Source organism: Furipterus horrens, unplaced genomic scaffold, assembly GCF_987537825.1.
Source record: "Furipterus horrens unplaced genomic scaffold, mFurHor1.1.pri manual_scaffold_13, whole genome shotgun sequence".
Classification (NCBI taxonomy): Eukaryota; Metazoa; Chordata; class Mammalia; order Chiroptera; family Furipteridae; genus Furipterus; species Furipterus horrens.
The window spans coordinates 52,887,519-52,907,984 of NW_028327183.1; the positions used below are offsets into that span (position 1 = coordinate 52,887,519).

The window sequence follows — 20,466 nt, forward strand, 5'->3', positions numbered from 1 at the left end:
TACTGCAGGTTCGGAAGAGGCGTTGCCATTGACGCTCACCGCGTAAGGCGGGACTTCCGGCGCAAGAACGGCCACTTTGTCTTCAGCCAAAGCGGGATTGACCACGTTCTGAGAACCTCTGGGTGGCTGGGTGCTGCTGGAAATGCGGGGGCGGGGACGGCGCCAGAGTCGTGGTCCACGGAGCACACAGGGGAGTAAGGAGCTGGGCGACCCGGACCGGGGGAACCTGACAGGGGCCGCCATGCCCTTGGTGTCCTCGCTTCCCGCCGTTACTGTCTCGCCTCCCCGACAGGGACCGTTGGCGGCCTCGCTCCGACGCCTCGCTGAGGTGAGTCCTCGGCCTCCCGCATTCCCTCCTTCACGGCGTCACCGCGCGACCCCGACATCCCTGTGCACGCGCGTCCTACCTGTGAGTGTTCATGTCAGACTTCCTGAGGAGGGTCATCGGAAGAGGAGTGTCGCGGTTTCTGAGGACACAGCAAGCACAGTGCACAGTGAACAAGGGGCTTTTGTATCTAAAATTCCCATTTGGATCTGGGTGGTGATTAGTGACGGAAAGATCAGTAATCAGGCAGGAACGGAGGAGCTCAGATCCTCCTGCTGGGCTTTGCCGGGCTGTGGGATCCATCAGAACACGAGCTATTATGGATCCTGCTTGGAACATCCCGAGCACTCTCTGGATGCCGTAGGCCTGGTTTTGGGTGAGTCCGGAGAACACCAGCACTACGGAGCAGGAAGGTGACAGAGCTGAGGGAGAGGACCTGGGGTCTGAAGCCGTGTAGGAGGCAGACATTCCACAGTGGTGTGCACTAGCAGAGGAAGTGTCAGTTGACTGCCCTCGGTACCGGTTTTGGGGACTAAAGTAAAGCAGAAGCCCATGTTTGACTGTGACTTTGAGACATGATCTGGGAGACTGAGTGGCATTGCTTGTGGGGGAAAATGAGACCCTACAGTCACGTTCTAATGCTTATAGGGCGTTTATCTGCTCTCCGCTCCCCCTAGGCCCCAAACAGCAGCTGTTGCTGAGCGTGAGTAGAGTAATTAATGGGGCTGTGATGACAGAGCGGCCAGCACTGGTATATGGGCCTGGTGTCCTCGGTGAACTGGGGAGCCCTGGAGGAAATTGAGTGTGGGGAGGATGTGTAAGAAGTAGTATTGTGGTTCTCAGATGACAAAGCTCATTTGTTTCAATTTTGGCAGGTTGGTGTAACGTTTGGGGACATTGTCCTGTACTTCTCCAGGAAGGAATGGTGCCTCCTGGATGACAATCAGAGACGCCTGTACCTGGGTGTGATGCTGGAGAACTTTGACCTTATATCCTCGCTGGGTAAGACCCTCTCTTTGGCCAGTTACATGGGCTTGTCTTTGCATTTCCCATGCCCCCTGTTCTCTAAGGGGTGCTCTCTTCTCACCTGTGGGTGGTAAGCACTGCTTGATTTTCCAGGTTTCTGAGCAGTTGCTTTCCTTGGTAGGTGTGGTTTGTTTGCACTGCCCTTTTCTCTCCCTTCAGTAGCAGTACATGTTGTACTGAACTCATAGGGAAGGATTCGTGGTTGGTAATGTTGCAGGAAGCCTAGTGAATACCACCTTGGTTAGTGAGAAAAAGCCTATATTTCTATTCCTGTTGGTCATTTGTGCATATTTGTTTTGCAAATGCTTTCTGCATTTTTTTGGCTAATGAGTTTTGAACGTTTTGTGTGTTTAATAGATGCCATTTCACCTAGTGATACAAGGCTTTTAAGATAGACATGATTTTCCCTCCCAAATGTTGATTTTGCTCTTTTTTGTGCCCTTTCGATGCTTTTGGCAACCCCGCATTTAGCATGTCTGCTATTGCCAGTTTTGCAGCAGGCTCAGATGCTGGTTGCTAGTGTTAGTGAGAAAATAATTTTAAATAAGTCATGAAGAGTTTTTTTTAGACTCAGTTGCTTTGTCAATAGTCTACAGAGTACTGTTGACATGTTTGTATTTACTGATAAGTGAATTTATGTGACATTTTCTGACCCGAATCTACATCTTCAAGTTATACATGTATACGTTCTGCAAGTGTTTTCTCCCATCCTGAGTTTGCCTTCTTTTTTTTCCTTTTCTTAATACATTTTTCAGTTTCTATTTCTAGATAGAGAGGAAGGAAGGGAAAATAGAGAGAACCATCAATATGCGAGAGAAAACATTGATCCTTTGCTTATCTCTCCAGCCCCAACCAGAGTCTGAAACAGGAACCCAGTCAAGTGCCCTGATCCAACAGGCCACCTGTAGGATTACAGGGTGACTTACACCAGCTGAGCCACACTGGGCAGGGCTGCCTTTTCTTTCCGTTGCTCTTCTGTAGAGAATCCTTTTCCTTTGTTGTAGGTTGAACTGCTTATATATGCTCTTTTGCATTGTGGTTTTCATCATGGGTAGAAGATTATTTCAAAAATTAATCTTCAGCCCTAAGTAGTAAGTGGGTTGAGCGTCTTCCTGGAAACCAAAAGGTCATCCTGTTGGATTCCCAGTCAGGGAACATGCATGGGTTGCTGGCTGGGTCCCCAGTTGGGGCTGTGGGACAGGCAACAAATGATGCTTGTCTTGCACTTTGATGAATCTCCCCGTCTCCCTTTTTTCCTCTTCCTGGAAAAAAAATATAAAATCTTTTACAAAAATTATTATATGGGATGAAAATGAAATCAAAATCTCTAAAGCATCTTTTCTAGGTTGTCTTGAAAGTGATTTAAGTCTTAGGACTGGCATTTAATTTTCCATATGGTTTGAGCTAATTTTTATCAGTGATTTTCACTTTTGTGATTTACATGTGATTATCTATTTTTCCCAGTACTGTTAGGTAGGAAACCCACTTTTTTCTTATGTCTTGAAGTTTTTGTCAAAGATTAGTTGAATATCGGTGTCTGTGTTTATTTCTTGTTGTGGTGTGCTATTCTGTTGGTCTGTGTTTCTGTGTTGATTTTAATAACACACTGGTTCCTCTGGCTTTGTAAGATTCAAGTCAGGAAGTGTGATGCCAACAAGATTTATTCTTGCTCAGGATTGCTTTTGCTATCAAAGTCTTTTGAGGATCTGTACATTAGAGGATTCTTTTTTGATTTGTGTCTAAAATACCATTAGAATTTCCAAAATTGCATTTATCTGTAGATTGATTTGGGTAATGTAGACTCTTTATTAAATTTTAAAATTCAAATTAAATCTTACATTTGAACACTAGCAGTCTTTCAGGCATTTGCCTTTACATCATTTTCTTTAAGCACTGTATTGTCCTGTTTAATATTCATATTTTTATCTTTTTCAGTTGAATTTATCCATATGTATTTTATTGTTTTTGATGCTATTGTCATGTTGATTATCTTCTTTATTTCTTTATTTTCTTCTTAACCCTGACGTGAGCTTATGTACATTGATTTTATAGATGAAGTAAGGGAGAGAGAGAGAGAATCATGTTATGTGACAGAGAAACATCGATGGGTTACCTCCTACATGTGCCTCATCCTGGAACCCAACAAGCAACCTATTTGGGTTCTCTGACCTGAAATCATACAAACTGAGCCACCTGGCCATGACTCTTCATTTCTTTATCAAAGAATTTATGATTAGTGTGTAGAAATGGAACTGAGATTTGTATTTTGATTTTTGTATCCAGTCACTTTTCTCCATTTATTTATGTATTTCTTTAATTTATTTTTTGTTTTTTTTCTAAGTATATTTTATTGGTTATGCTCTTACAGTTATATGAGTTTTTTATTTTTCCCATGCAAACCTCCACCCACACGTCACTTCCCTCCAGTGTCCCACCCTTCTTAGTTCCTGGGACATACCCGCATGTTCTTTGGCTTCTCCCTTTCCTATATATTCCTAACATCCCCCCTGTCTATTTTGTTGTGCCAATTATACTTCTTAATCCCTTCACCATTTCCCCATTCCTACCCTTCCCCATCCTGTCTGATAACCCTCCCAGTGATTCTCATACCTATGATTTTCTTCCTCTTTTGGTTGTTTGCTTAGGGTTTTGTTTTTGTTTTTGTTTTAGATTCTGCTGATAGTTATGAATTTGTTCTCATATGAATGTTCACAGTGTTGAGGCTCTTCTTTTTCTTAAATAAGTCTCTTAAACATTTAGTATAATAATGGCTTGGTGATGATGAAATTCTTTAGCTTTACCTTGTCTGAGAAGCACTTTACCTGCCTTTCCATTCTAAATGATAGTTTTCTGGATGGTAATCTTCGTTGTATGTTTTTGGTTTTCATCAATTTTAATACTTGTCAGTCCCTTTTTGCCTGCTGAGTGTCTTTTGAGAAATCAGCTAATGTCTTTTTTTTTTAAAAATATTTATTTATTTTTAAAGAGAGGAGAAAGAAGGGAGAAAAAGAGGGAGAGATACATCAATGTGTGGTTGCCTCCCGCGCACCCTCTACTGGGAACATGGCGTGCAGCCCAGTCATATGCCCTGACTGGTAATTAATTCGGCGACCCTTTGGCTCACAGGGCGATGCTGAATCCACTCATCCACACCAGCAGTACTGATAGCCTTATAGGAGTAGGTAATTCTCTTCTTTTCCCTTGCTGCTTTTAAGATTCTTTCTTTATCTTTAATCCTTGGGATATTAATTATGATGTATTTTGGTGTGTTCCTCCTTGGTTCTAGCTTCTTCTTTTTCTTTTAAAGATTTTATTTATTTTTACAGAGAGAGGAAGTTAGGGATAGAAACATCAATGTGTAGTTGCCTCTTGCTCGCCTGCAACTGGGGACATGGCGTGTACCCTGACCAGGAATTGTACCAGTGACCTTTTGGTGCGCAGGCAGGAGCTCAGTCCACTGAGCCACACCAGCTAGGGCTAGGTCTACCTTCTTTAGGATTCTAAACGCTTGCTGAATTTCTATGTTTCATTTACTAAGTTAGGAAACTTTTCCTTTATTGTTTTTTCACATAAGTTTTCCATGTCTTGCTCTTTCTCGTCTCCTTCTGCCACCCCTATGATTCATATGTTGACACGTTTAAAGTTGTCCCAGAAGTTCCTATCTTGTTGTTTTTTCAATTTTTGTTCCTTGATTTTGTACTGGTTGACTTTATTTCTTCCTTAGGTTCCAAATTGTTGATTTGAACCCAAGCTTCTTTCCTTTCACTATTTGTTTCGTGTGGATTTTCTCTGTTTCACTTACCTATCCTTCACTTCTTCCCTTATGCGTTCGTCGTAGTTCATCTTGCCTGTCAAAACTATGAGCATTGTTATCACCATTGTTCTGAACTCTGTCTCTGTTAGGTTGCCTATCTCCTCATTGCTTAGTTCTCCCGCTGGAACCTTGAATGCTCCCTCTTTTGGGCCATACTTCTCTGTCTTCTCAACTTGACAGCCTTCCTCTGTTTGCCTCTATTTTGCACCAGTTATGTTGTAGGTGGCAGAGCTTTAGATATTCATCAGTACGGGGCGACCCATTTCACCACGTTGTGGTGCTGTATGTGGGGGACGAGTCTCAGAGGGAACAATGGCACTTACTCCCGCGTCTCATTTAGACTGGCTCACCTCTAGCTATTCCTTTGGTTATGTTTCCCAGAGTGGATGGGTTTGCAGACGTTCTAGGACCGTAGGGGCCTCTACACAAATGGACTCTGCTGAGAGAATGACAGTTTCTTCCCCTACCTCAAACCTCACTGGTTTTCAGAGTCAGAAGCAATGAGGCTTGTTGTCCCCAGCACTGGAGTCATGAGCTGCACAGACCAATCTGGTGCTGTTAAATGCTCCCCAGGTGCCTCTCCGGACTCTTTTAATGTATTACTGCTCTTATCACTGGCTGGCCACAGCTACTGCCTTGCTGCAAATGCCACCACCACAGTGTATCCTATTCACCCCTCCTGTCTGTCAGGATGAGTATGGCTTCCTTATGTCTTTGTTTGTTTGATCCATGCAGTTCAATTTTCTTGTAGTTCTGCTGGTTTTCTGCTTTGCGATAGTTGTATATCGTATTGCTGTGGAAGGTGGTGAAGCGTGTGGACCTAAGCCTCCATTTTGGCCGTAAGTCCTGTTTATGTATTTATAAAAAGTTTTATTTATTGATTTCAGAATGGAATGGAGCCTGACGCAGAGAGAAAAGGGAAACATTGTTCTGCCGTTCTAACTATATCTGCACTCATAGCTGAATGCGTGTTCCCTCATGGGGTATTGTTCTACAATCTAGGTGTATTGGGACCTGACCAGGGCTGTGAATTTTTTATAATATCAGAAGATTACTATCGGAATTTATCAGTATTTTCTTTGTAGGGTCACGTCATGTGCCAGCATCTCCTATGATGATGCATTGTGGTTTGTGGTGTTGGTTGTAATCTCATGTCTTAAATTGTTCTTTAAATTATTTGAGTCTTTTGTTTAATTAAAGGTTTGCCAATTGTATGTATCTTTTAAAAATTTGCTCTTAGATGTTATTGTCTATTCTCTGTTTTCTTTAATTATTTTTTTTTTTTTCTTCGCTAGCTTTGGGTTTACTTTCTTGTTTTTAAAGTTTTCTGAGCTGTAGTGGGTTATTTATTTCAGGTCTTTTTTTTTAATGTAGACATCACTATAAAACTTCCTCTTAAAATTATATTTTATACATAAACTTTGGTAGATTGTGTTTCTATACACTATGTCCATAAAATTGTTTTAAGGTTTTATTTATTTATTTTTGATGATTTTATATACTGATTTGACTGTTTTGTCTTATAAAATGATTTTTGCTGGTGATTTTCAAAAGACTTCATAAAACCTCTCATTCTTTTTATAATTTGTTGTATCCTGGTAAGACCTTCACTGCATCTAAGCATTTTGCCTTTTGACTCTCTACCACATATCCCTTAATTTTTTGGATGTCACAATTCACATTTTTTATACAGTGTATCTAATAGGGCACAGAATGGTGGCTTCATTATTTTTACTAGATTCGATTTTAAACTTTCATGATAGCTGCGTAATATGCACTCCACCAATCTGGTGCTACTGTATAGTGAATTTGATTTTATTCTCACTTTTACTTCCCCATCTACTCGAGTTTCTATTTAGTACTCTTTTATTGATCTTGAAGAAGTTTTTTTGGAATTTTTAATAAGTTAGGTTAAGTGGCAGTGAAATTTTTTAGTGTTTGTTTGTCTGGCAAAGTATTTCTTTCTGAAGAACAGGATTTCTGGATAAAATATTAATGCTTTTCATTTAGTGTTTGTCTTCAACTCACTGTTTTAAAATAAATGTTCTACCTGTCTGGCTCCTTTTCTCCCTTTTCTTTTCTCTGTCTCTGGCCCCGAGACACACACACACACACACACACACACACATCAGTGATTCACGTCATGCAAAGATCAGGTATGCTGGTGGTGTTGCTTTATTCACCTTTCCATATTTTAAAATTTTCTTTCCTTTTTTTAATTTCTTTTTCCCTTGAGGACTTCAAATGACATGTTCTTTCCATGACTTATTTTAAGAATTTTTATTGCATTTTCCTTTTTTTCATGTAATTTGACAACAGCATCATTTCTCTTTTTATTATATATATTTTTCTGTATATTTGTTACTCTCCTATTATTCCCATGTCAGTAGTCAGTATCTTCTTTATGTTGGTTCCATTTGTATTCTCTGGTGGCTCATGGATGTTTTTGAATGTAAATATGTTAGATTTCTTATCAGGTTGCCCTAGAATTGCATTTCTTTCATTTCAGTTATTGTAAAATTCTTATGTTCTCTTGGTAGAGGCCTTATTTGTAGCATTTCTTTTAACTATGTAACGATGTCTAAGCATTTGAGGAAGCGGAAACTCCTTTCAATTTTATGGCTACAGAAATAAGTCATCACGTCTGGATGTGTGGTTGACTCAGTGCTGATGTGTTTCAGTCTTGAGACAAGTCCCAGCGGCCTACTCTCGTTGATGCTACGTGAGTTGAGGTCAGAATGACAAAATATGTGCAAGTCCAACCTGCTTTCTCAGAATTTCTATTCACTGATAGTTGGGTGTTTAGGAGTCTTTGGTGTCAAATACTGTGGCAGACAACCTGACTTTCTTGTGTTCTTCCAGGTCTAAGGTGTCGACAAAGAGATTTGTTTTGGTTTCATGCCAACAAACTGTATAGGGCCCTCTGATGAGTAAACTGTGGGAGCTTCACAGATGTTGCAGGGGCTTCTGTGGTTCTTAAAAATGAAAATTCCGGTGTTTGTCACAGAACACTTGAGTAAAGTCAACTCGTGCGATCACAGTGGTTGACAGAGGTTGCTCTGATTCTTGTATTTCATCCTAAGCGTCTTCAAATGGGTTTGGTAACCCACATCCCAGTCATGTTTTCTATGAGGTTCTTTGTTTTTTGCTCTTTTGCTGCTTGTTTGTTGTTGACGATGATTATTAATTGCTTTTAGAGACACAAGATAAAGGGCAAGGCAAGAAAATTTATTTCTTGTTCCAGTTATTTATACATTCATGGGTTGCTTCTTTTATGTGCCTTGACTGGGGGATCGAACCCACAACCTTGGTGTATGGAGACGACCCTCTCACCAACTGAGCCACATGTCAGGTCTGATTTTCTGTTCCTTAACTGTATTTTTATTCTCCATCCCTGTGGAGAATTTAGTCTGTCGGTAGCTATCTATTTTTACTGGAAGAAGTGAAAATTGTCATACTTATTTGAGCATGTTGCTGAAGTCACCTATATAGATCTTTTTTGTGGTGTCTTTGTGCTTTGTGGATCTACCGTAGTGATGGCCACGCATGTCTTCAGGTTTTCTCTTTGCAGATGTATGACCTGTATTCCATGTAGCAGCTCCCCTGGGATTTAAGGGAAGAATCATTTGTGATTCCACACAGAAACATGACTCCATCGATGCGAGACTGGACCCAGATCTGTCTTGCCTTAGTGAAGGGCTGTTGGAAATGTTTTCACGCTTGGGCTTATTTAAGGTTATAACTAGGAATCTATTTCATTCATCAGTAATTGGTCACCATTACTGTTCCTCCGCCCAGTCCACTCATCCTTGTTTGTTTTTCAGAGTTTGTCAATTACTCACTTCTAAGTTTTCATTTTTACTTCAATTCCTAGCCCACTGATAATCTTCACCTCTGTAAACTTTGTGCCTCGTCCATTTTCTTACAGTTGTTTTTTCTCCCCTCTTAACATCGGTCTATGCTTGCAGACCCTTGGTATCTGCAGTTACCATTATATTGACCTTGAATGTTATAGGCTCTGCTACAGTTGAGGTTGATAAGCTTAAGTACATACTAAGTATTCTACACAGCCTCACATTTCCAGTTGGAAAGGCCCTACAGGATGCCATTTGAGGAAGAACAACGAGTAGTCCCTGACTGTTCTCTATGTGTTTCATTCCATGCTTCTATTACTTGGTTAGGTCACCACCACGACTTACTTTTCTGACTGTTAAAGTATAACAGCTATTTCTTCAGTGTGTAACTCAATTGTAGATTCATGCCAAGGTGTGAAAGATGGCCATTTGTGATAAGGGTATTTCTTCTTATATCATTTCTTAAAAAGACTTTATTCACTTATTTTGAGAGAAAGGAGTAGGTAGGAAAAAAGGAGAGAGAGAAACATTAATTCGTGGTTCCCTCCAAACTCAGGACCTGATTGGCAGCCCAGTAATTTCCTGTGACTGGGAATCAAACGACTGCCCATTGCTTTCCAACTGACACTCAATCTACTGAGCCAAACCAGCATGCATGAGGATATTTCTTCTCAAGGTAACATATACTTCACTATGGTGGAGGGGCCACACACACCCTAGGCTTGGTTGGAAGTTGCTCTGTCCAGCAGAGGCTTCGTTACCACGGCGGAACAAACTTTTACCCAGGACACTTCGTTATGTCTGGGGGAAGGAAGGTGACTGCCTCTCTAGTGGAGACCAGCAGCCAAACCTTCATCCCTTATGCCTTTTATTGAGGAGGATACATGTGAGAGATAGAAGCCTAAAATTCATAAATTGTCAATAGTCATTAGGCATTTGACAGTAACAGATTACACATACCAGTATAAGGGTCGCAGTGACCAGTCTGTGTCAGGGTCCATAAAACATCTTGGCGCCACACTGGCACTAGGTGCAAGGTTTCATACACTCCTTGCTAGAAACTATGTTACATTACTGATAAGGAAAGCAGAGCAAGTTCTAAAGCATAATGAGCATAATGAGCATTTTTTGATCCAATTCCCATGGCAACACTCTGAATGGTTGTCAGTCATGTTCCGCACACAGTCTTATGTTGAGACTTAGAGGCAAGCGCGGCCAGGATGCTGGCGGCTCGTCATGCTCAGGCTGGGTCTATAATTCCCTAAACCACAAGGAGTGATTGCCCACATCTCCCTTTTTTGTTTTTTTGTGATGCCTATAGTAGATAGGCCTACGAGACTTGCTACTTGCTTTTCTATAATATGATCATGGGTAAATAACTTACAGATACATCAAAGGACATAGAGTATAGTAATGATCAATAAACATCCAGCTACTTCCATTATCCAAATACATAAATTTAGATCTTGAAACCGGCTTTTAGGGTTAAGCCATTGAAGGTTATCATTTAGGGTTTGAAACACTTTTTGTTCAGCAAGCTGCTTAATGTCCATAAATTGCTGATGAAGTTCAAATTGTAGCCAATCTATTTGGCCTTTTAGGCTGGTGGGAAAGGTATTCTATAGATGATGTATTGTCAGCCTAAGAATACTGATTAGAGTTCTATTTAAAGGGGGTAACATATATTCTTACGAATCCAGGGTTGCAGGCAAGCTGTTGTCAGGTGACCAGGGCATCCTGTCATTCCCAGTCACAGTATGGCTGATTTCATGGCTGAGAGTTGGGCCATGATTTCCTGATTAATACGCATTTGTAGCAGGACATCATAGGGACCAGTCTGTTGTTTAGTCATCAGCTGTTTAGGGCCTTGAGTTTCCCAGGTCTTCAGTAAGGTATGGTGTAGTGTTGAATATGGTTGGGGACGCAGAGATAATTCCAGCAAGCAGAATGATAAAACGAACGGGGGGCGGGGGGGCTGCAGGATGCTCTGGCAGTCAGCAAAGAGCGAGAAGCCTTACCGTCCTTTTATTAGGATTTCAAAAAATAGAATCAATAGGGTATACGTGTACATTCCTTACGTGATTATGGGGCAGCATAGCTTCTGCGGATAGGTTAGACATTAAGCATTTAGGCCTACAATATTAAACTACTTTTTATCTATAAACTACAAAGTAAGGTAATAAGTGACAAGGGTCTGTTCCACATCCGATATAGTTGCTAGGAGAGAGGAAACACTAATTTTCAAGCTTCTTTGTTCTTAGAGACTTGTAAACCGGCCCCCAAGAATTGTGTGCAGGTAAGGGTCCAAGAGTCCGCACCACATCCGACGTTATCACTATGGGAAGAAGGCTTAGGTCTTCAGCCCTCTTTGTTCCCTGGATTCCGTGACCCAGCCACCAGGAGCCACGTGCAGCTGCTGGCGCCCGCAAGACTTGTTTGCAAGTTCTTGTAAGCTGAGGGCACAGGACACCTGGGCTGGGGGGGGGCCCGCTTGCAGGCCCCCCGGCAGAGGGCTTGTGACTTTCGCCTACAGTGTGGTTCTTTGGTTGGAGTGGATCTAGGAGCTTGTCAGGTGGATAGATAAACCTATAATGAGTAAACTTGTACAAAATGGTTAATTTACATAATAACTTACAAACCGAACTTTGAATCTGTAAGACTGTGGAGACACCCAGTCGCAGGGTCTTTGTTGGAATGACAGCATTTCTGATGATGTTATAAACCTGTGGCTTTTTGCATGTAAAGCAGAGACAAGCCTATTTCTATAATTAAGGGGTTAAACAGTGGCAGCTATATCCTGGGAGGGTGTTGGGAATATAGAGTGCCCCCTGTTCCTGCTTTGAAGCTAGAGAAAGAGAAACAATTTTATTTTGGTGATTACTGCATTTAGAGACCTTGCAAGTTTCCACAGAGGCTAGAGAAGGCAGAAGAGGCAGCAGGCTTGGCACGGCTTGTTCCTGGGACTGCAGCTTTTAGGTTTAAAATTTACAGTGTTTTAAATGCTTATATGCTTACTTTTCCTTCTTATTTCTTTTTTACTTTCACCTCTATTCTTGAGTTACCCACTTGAATGTCCTTTCTTTCCATGCCTTACACAATCTCCTTTCTTTATGCCTTCTTTTTCCTTTATTTTTTCTTTCCTTTTCCTACACAATTCTTTTTCAACTTGCACACTCTATCTATGACTTACTTGGACTTTCTGCAACATACACAATTCTCTTGACCCAACATTCTACAAGAAACACAATAAAAATTTTAAAACTTAAGTCTAATTAGGTTGCTAGATTAGTTAGATTCTATGGGGAGGACTCCATACTCCCCCTTTTTTGTTTTTTGAGAAGTTCAAGGCTTTAGCTATTTGCTCCTGCGAAGAGGCGGCTATTAAAATGTCATCCATATAATGATAAATGATAGAGTCAGGAAAAGCTTGCCTGACAGATAATAAAGTTTGGTGAGCAAAGTACTGACAAATAGTGGGGCTATTTAACATTCCTTGAGGAAGAACTTTCCACTGATATCTTTGTAAAGGCTGAGAATTATTGATGACTGGGATGGAGAAGGCAAAGCGTTCCTTGTATTTTTCAGCTAAGGGAATAGTAAAAAAGCAGTCTTTTAAATCAATGACTAGCAAAAGCCAGTCTTTAGGGATACAAGCTAGATTAGGAACACCAGGTTGAAGTGCTCCCATTGGCTATATAATTTCATTTATTTTTCTGAGATCATGAATGAGTCTCCATTTTCCTGATTTCTTTGGAACTACAAAGTTCGGAGTGTTCCATGGGCTATATGACATTTCTATATGTCCAGGTTTTAATTGCTTGTATTAAATTTTGAGCTTGTAATAATTTCTCCCCTCTGAGCGGCCACTGGTCAACCCACACGGGTATTAGAGAGCCACGTGAGGGAGAGAGGAGCTATACGAACAGTGGCCACTAGGGAAAAGGAGGCAAGTTAATAGTTATGCCCCACTGAGTGAGTAAATCTCTTCCCCAGATGTTAAGGGGGCCCTGCAGGACGTAGGGTTGAATCTGTCCCATTTGGCCATCAGGACCATAACAACGGAGAGTCCACAGACTTCTTTTAGGCTGTGAGACACTTCCTATTCCAGTAATGGTTAAATCTCCTTCAATTATAGGCTAGTCAGGTGGCCAAAATTGGCTGGATATGACAGAGACGTCAGCTCCAGTATCCAACAGTCCTTGAAATGTTTTATCTTTAATTTTTACTTCTAAAAGAGGTTTTTATAGTTTAATAGAGGCAGCCAAAAAAACAGATTAGTTATCAGTGCTGCCAAAGCCTTTGTTTCCTCTTTTAACATTTTGAGTTGCAGGCACAGCATAAGGAAGAAGTATAAGCTGTGCTATGCGAGTGTTAGCAGGTATGATATGATAGCCCGTGGCTTGTATCATAACTTTGATTTCTCCATCAAAATCAGAGTCAATAACTGCTGGTTGGGTAATGACACCCTTATAATTATAAAGCAGAAACGCTTTATAATTCTCCGTGCCAATATTTTGACAAGCCTGAATAAACTGACTAATATTTTGAAAGTTTTGTTTAAGAGGACAAAGAACTGTTTTACAGTCCTCATTAGTGTCCTCAAAAGCCAATTGGAATAAGAGAGTCTCTGCTACCTCTGAGCTTTCAATTTGTTTATTAATAGCTATCTGCAATCTATCAATGAAGCCTGGATACCTCTCAGTAGCTCCCTGTCAGATGTTAACAAAGGAGGTCTGTCCTCTAGTTTTTGCCTCCGGAACAGCTCTTAAAGCTTTGAGAGTCGCTAGAGAGCACTGAGCAGAAGTTTAAGGATTCAAAGCTGCTTGTTGCTCAGGAGTTTCAAATTCATTCACTCCTCACAGCACATCAAGCTGCTCTGGGTTTTCAGTCCAAGCATTCGCCTCTGCTTGGCGGCGGCACCTGCTGCTACACTCCGAACGCTGGGCAGCAGATTGTGCGGGCGTGAGGGCAGCTCTAGCCAAAGCCTGCCAGTCACCAGGGGCCATACGAAAGCCCTCTGTCATAGCATTTAACAGTCCCAGAGTATATGGGGACTGGAGTCCATTCTCTCTAATACTTTAGATCTTTATAAACTTCAAAAGGCACCGGCTCATGATGAGGTTGCTGCCGGTTCTGTGAAATAATGGGGAAAGCGGATAAAGCTTCCATATCTCCTGCTTTCGCGGCTTCCCTAAGGCCATGCTGCATACCGGTAGTGGTATGCGCAACAGAGGTGGTAGAAGCTGAATTTACCGGTTGTATCTTGTATCGGAGGACACAGCGGCGCTGAAGGGACACAGGGAGTGTGAACTAAATCTCCCAGTGATTTGTTTTCTGACGAATCCCGCAAGGGCGGAGCCTCATCTTTCCCTGCTCCTTCTTCTTGACCCGGGGATTCCCCGTCTGTGTCTGATTTCTCCTGAACTGACAGTTTCTGTATATAAAGGAGCTAAAGCTGTTCTAACTATGCTCCAAGCTAATAAATTCTGAGATCCAATAGGAGTTCCATTTTCCTGAAGCGACTTTAATTTTTCTCCAACTTTTTCCCAAACCTGTAAATCTAATGTGCCCTTGTCTGGAAACCAGCGGCAATATTCCTTAACAGTTTGCAGTAATTTAATTAGGTGTTTTTTCTTAATTTGACATCCAGCCCCTTTTACCAGTTGCTGTAGCAACCGAGAATAAATCTTTTGTTCTTTAGATAACCCTGACCCCATTCTTTCGTGGGAAGTGGGTCCTTTTTGTTGGTTTTGATTTTTCCCCTTCTCTGCCTCTCATTCAAAGCAGACCAGCAATTGTTCTAACTCTAACTAGGGATTCATTAGTGTAGTGGGTCGGAGTGTGCTGCTTGTGAGGAAGGCTCCCAAGGGTGTCACGCCTTGACCATCCCAACCTCTCTTACGTGTCTCAGTTTCTCTCCCAGCCATCTAGAACAACTGGAAGGGCTCAGAGTGCTGAATGACCAGTTCTTATTTTGCACATCCCTGGATGAGCCAAGAATTATATTACTGTGAAGAGAATTTTCTATGAGGCCCCTACACGTCTTGGGGGATGACCCCAGACACCTCTGCTAGGTCTCCACTCATGTAGGGACACCCGAGAATTCGGGCCAGAGGGAGGAAGTGCCTCTTATCTTCGGAGCATGGTCATCACCAGATCCCTCATATAAATCCTATTTCTGGCCTAACTCTCCTCTCGTTGTGATAAAATCCTAATTGGTGGGAGACGCCACGGGGTTGGACAGCGAGTGCTTGTGACTGTGTTCCTGGTGTTGCACGGACTCTGACTTGCGCTGGTGGGAGCCTAGTGCTCTGACTCGGTCCATGTACCAGCTTATCCTGTCATGGGGAACTTCACGCGGCTAGTGCCCTAGCGGCTTTTAACTGCCCGACCTGTGCCCACAATTTTGTGGCGATTTATTGAACGAGAGAAGCCAAAATGGTCCTTTGAATGAGAGGAGAGAAAAGCAAAACTAAAAACCCTGCCAAAGAGAGTGGCAGGAAGAAATCCTCCCTTCTTGAACCAAACCACACAGGCAGCCTTTTCCAGAAAGAGCCTGGGGGCTGCAGCCCTTACCATGGTGGAGGCGCCAAAATTCCTGTCCGTGCAGTGTGGTTGTCCGTGGTCTGGCTCTTGGCCCCGCAGCCATTCCAGGTGTGCTTCCCTCAGTGCCCCACGTCCGGGCGCCAGATGAGGCGGAGGTGCCACACACACCCTAGGCTGGACTGGAAGCTGCTCTGTCCAGCAGAGGCTTCGTTACCACGGCGGAACGAACTTTTACCCAGGACACTTTGTTATGTCTGGGGGAAGGAAAGTGACTGCCTCTCTAGTGGAGACCAGCAGCCAAACCTTCATCCCTCTTGTGTTTTATTGAGGAGGACACATGTGAGAGATACAAGGCTAAAATTCATAAACTGTCAATAGTCATTAGGCATTTGACAGTAACAGATTACTCATACCAGTATAGGGGTCGCAGTGACCAGTCTGTGTCAGGGTCCATAAAACATCTTGGCGCCACACTGGCACTAAGTGCAAGGTTTCATATACTCCTTGCTAGAAATTATTTATGTTACATTACTGATAAGGAAAGCAAAGCAAGTTCTAAAATATAATGAGCATAATGAGCATCCTTTGATCCAATTCCCATGGTAACCCTCTGAGTGGCTGTCAGTCATGTTCCGCACGCAGCCTTATGTTGAGACTTAGAGGCAAGCGCAGCCAGGACGCTGGCGGTTCGTCATGCTCAGGCCGGGGCTACAGTTCCTTAAACCACGAGGAGTTGTTGCCTACACTTCACGTGTTTTTCTTTTTTTTCTTTCAGGTTGTTGCTGTGGAGCAGAGGATATGGAAGCACCGAATGAACAGAATGTTTCTGTACGAGTGTCAGAGGCAAAGAATCTCGAGGCAGCTTTGTCTCCCCAGAGAAGCCACCCCTGTGAGAGCTGTGGGGCAGTTTGGAGAGACATTTTTCACTTCATACAGGAACAGGAATCACAGCACATTCAGAAACCGTTGAGATGTGGGGCATGTGGAAAACAATTTTATCTCAGTACTAAGTGTCACCAGCACCAAGAGTTTCACAAGAAAGAGAAACCTTTCATGGGAGACGTGGCCAGAATGTCACTTGCCAAAGGTTGCAATTATAACGTGTCCCAGAAGCTTTTTACCTGTAGCGAGGTTGGACTGGACATTATTTCAAAGTCAGAAAATCCCCAGGAAGAGACTACTCCCACCAGAGAGAGGCCTAACAGAGTCTCAATGGCTGGAGTGACTATTCCAAGAAAAAATTATTTCACCTTGAATGACTGTAAAAAAGCAGTTGGCTGCAACCATGCATATCTTCAGAAAAAGGGAGTTTCTAACGGAAAACAGTATTTTGTGTGCCGTGAGTGTGGAAAATATTTTACCAGAATTTCTACTTCTTCTTCTCCGAAGACAGTTCACACTGGACAAATGCTCTATCATTGCAGTGAATGTGGGAAATCTTATCAAACAAGCACTGGGCTTCGTTATCATCACAGAGTTCACACTGGGGAAAGGCCTTATGTGTGCAGTGAATGTGGGAAATCTTACCAAAGTAGCACTGGGCTTCGTTATCATCGGAGAATTCACACAGGTAAAAGGACTTATGACTGCAGTGAATGTGGGAAATCTTTTACCTGGAAGAATACCTTTCAAGTACATCAAAGAGTTCATACTGGGGAAAGGCCTTATGAGTGCAGTGAATGCGGGAGATCTTTTTCCTGGAGCAATGCCTTTCGTGTACATCAGAGAATTCATACTGTAGAAAGACTCTATGAGTGCAGTGAATGTGGAAAGTCTTTTATCAGGAAGCCTGACCTTTGTGTACATCAGAGAGTTCATACAGGGGAAAGGCCTTATGAGTGCAGTGAATGTGGGAAATCTTTCTCCCGGAAAGACACACTACATTGTCATCAAAGAATTCACACAGGCGAAAGGCCTTATAAATGCATTGGATGTGGGAAATCTTTCATTCTAAAGCAAGCACTACATCGTCATCAGAGATTTCACACAGGTGAAGAGCCTTATGAATGCAATGAATGTGGGGAATCTTTTCCCACCAGCTGTTGCCTTCATGTACATCGTAGAAATCATACTGGGCAAAGGCCTTATGAGTGCAGTGAATGTGGGAAATCTTTCTTCCGGAGAGACACACTGTATCGTCATGAAAGAGTTCACACAGGAGAAAGGCCTTATGAGTGCAGTGAATGTGGAAAATCTTTCTCCCGGAAAAACACACTACATTGTCATGAAAGAGTTCACACAGGAGAAAGGCCTTATGAGTGCACTGAATGTGGGAAATCTTTTACCAGGAAGACTCAGCTTCTTGGACATCAGAGAGTTCATACTGCGGAAAAAAAGACCTTATGAGTGCAGTGAATGTAGGAAATATTTCATCTGGAAAAAGGCACTATATTGTCATCAAAGAGTTCACAGACGTTAAAGGCCTTTACAAGTGCAGCAAATGTGGGAAATCTTTTGCCAGGGACAGGACATTTATGTCCATCGGAGAGTTGATACTGGGGAAAGGACTCATCAGTGTAATGAACATGGGAAATCTTTCATCCATAGCAGTGGCCTTCAGTATCATCGGAGTTTTCACAGAAGAGAAAGGCCTTAGGGTTGTGGGGAATGTGGGAAATCTTATACTGTCACTGGCCTTGGTTATTAGGAGAGATTTCCCGTAAGAGAAAGGCCATTAGTGCAGTTAATGTGGGAGTTATTTTAGTCAAAATTCTAACGTTCCTTCACATATGAAGGTCCTATTTTTTTGTTGTTGTTCGTTTTTAAACAATACTGTAGGTAACTCTTTGAAGCATTATTTCTCTGAATCAGATTTCATGCAGCCAAACAGCAGTACTAGGGAGGTTCCTCATAATTTTTTTATATGGGTATTATGTTTCCATGTTGCACAATCTTTATGTATCCAGGTCTTTTTCCAGATCCACATCACTACATATGTCTGTTGCTGAAGGTATTTCACGTGCACCACCTATAGGGTTCCCAGAGATTGCATGAGTCAGCAGTAACATGTGCTCCCAGAAGGTTGCTGTTCCCTGATTTGGTGGAGAAAATTAGGAAGAGCCTAACTTTTTAGGTCTTGAAACACTCTCACTAGTTGTGGAATTGACCTGACTCCGGGTTGGCCCAGAGAACGTCATCTGAGTTCTGCTGTCAACCTGCAGAAGGACTGCCTTTCTCAGTGACAGGCTGTTTTTATACACCTGGATAATTTTTCAGTGTCCAAATGACCAATGCAAGAACTACCGGATGTTTCTCTCCCTCTTTCTCCTTTTCCCTCTCTCTCTAAAAATAAAATAAACAAATTAATAAGAAACCACTAATCTTAAAAAAAAAAAAAAGCTGCCGCTCTAATCTCCCTTTGCTTTATACAATAATGGAGGCGTTTTTCTAACTTTTCTTTCATCTTGGGTGCTGTATTTATGGTGTGAGTTAGTATATAAAGTTTTGGACTCTTGAAGGGTAAAGATGTGAATAGCTTTTATGTGTGTATGAGACTTTCTCTGTTTGGTGGGGACAATGTGATGCAAAAATAACTCAGCACATTTTTTGAAAGTTGCATTCCTGCTCATGTGCGCCTAGTCAAGATGGTCTCCTGAGAAGCCTCAATGCTGTGACTTTCAGGAGACACAGAGGTCACTCCAAAGAAGGCGTAGTTATGACAGAGTCAGGAACACATGGGAACAGCTTGAGTTTTCTTCATATTTTCAAGTAGGTCAATACTATTGAAGGGAATCTCTAGCCCTTGTCATGCAATTGGCCATGTGCCATGATGTCTGCAATTGCAGGGTGATGGTCACTAATTGTAGCAGCATAGGGGTCAGAGTAAACTGACCACAACAGAAATACTGGCCTGATAGGTGCTGGAGGAGACTGCAGCTGGCTAGAGTGAGTTTGCTCCTTCTTAGTGTGCATGCAAAATGTTTCTGAGAAAGAGATTGCAGGATCGATGTGAACAATGATCACAGGATGTGCAGGAATATTTATCTTCTGTTCATTCAGTCATTGTCCTTGACTATAATGAAAAGGGTTTAGGTGTGTGCCAAGGTACCTCAGTTGTTTACAGTATCACCACCTGATATGCCAAGGTTCAGATTTCAATATCAGGTCAGGGCACATATATGAAGCAACAAATGAATGCACACATAACTGGAAGAAATCCAGATCTCTCTCCCTTTCTCTCTCTTTGTCTTTTGTTTTCTCTCTAAAATCAGTAAAATTTTTGTAAAAATCTTACTGGATTTCTGTAGGCTCCCAGATGTTCACGTCAGAGCCACTGTTGCCCTGGTTGAAGAAAAAAAAAAAAGTGTGTCTACGGTTCAGGGATGTTGCTGTTTTGACCCAGCCAGCAGTTATTTTGGTTTCATTAAGTTTTGTTTTGTTTTTTAGAGAGGTTTTCTTTATTTTTAGAGAGACAGGGAAGGAGAGAAACATCAATGTCTGTGTGTGATAAACATTGATCTGTTGCGTCTCACCTGGCCCCATCTCGGGACCTGGCCCTCAACTCAGGGATGTTCCCTGAATGAGAATCGAGCCTATGACCTCTTGGTCCATAGACCAGCACTTATTCCAGTGATCCCCTGTAGGCAGGGCAGTTTCAGTGCGTTTTTATTGTTGGCTATATTTCCTGTCTCTGAGGGAAAGGCTCATGCAAAGCACATGAAAATGTGAATTGAATATACAGTGGCTAAACCTATTTGCAAAATGAGATGGACATGCTAATTTTAACACCTTTTACCATTTTCAAAAAGTTTTAATTAGTAGACTCATGTATCATCCATAATATTTGGTCAGCCTTCGCTTACTCATGACACTGAAATCATCACCATTTTCTTAATATTGACCACACTGGGAATTTACTTCATGGCCATTTTAATCCCAGTCCTTTACGGTTCTGTACATAA

At 42.1% G+C, this 20,466-nt stretch overlaps 1 protein-coding gene across 1 annotated transcript; it reads left to right on the plus strand.

The window, feature by feature from the left end:
* Nucleotides 1–142: 142 nt before the first annotated feature.
* LOC149995308 (uncharacterized) lies at nt 143–18,866 on the plus strand. The gene is given in 5 exon segments (XM_090259180.1): nt 143–701; nt 1,003–1,098; nt 1,169–1,327; nt 16,341–17,899; nt 17,901–18,866. Coding segments are annotated over 5 exon segments (2,457 nt in total). The 3' UTR covers nt 17,985–18,866.
* The last annotated feature ends 1,600 nt before the right edge of the window (nt 18,867–20,466 follow it).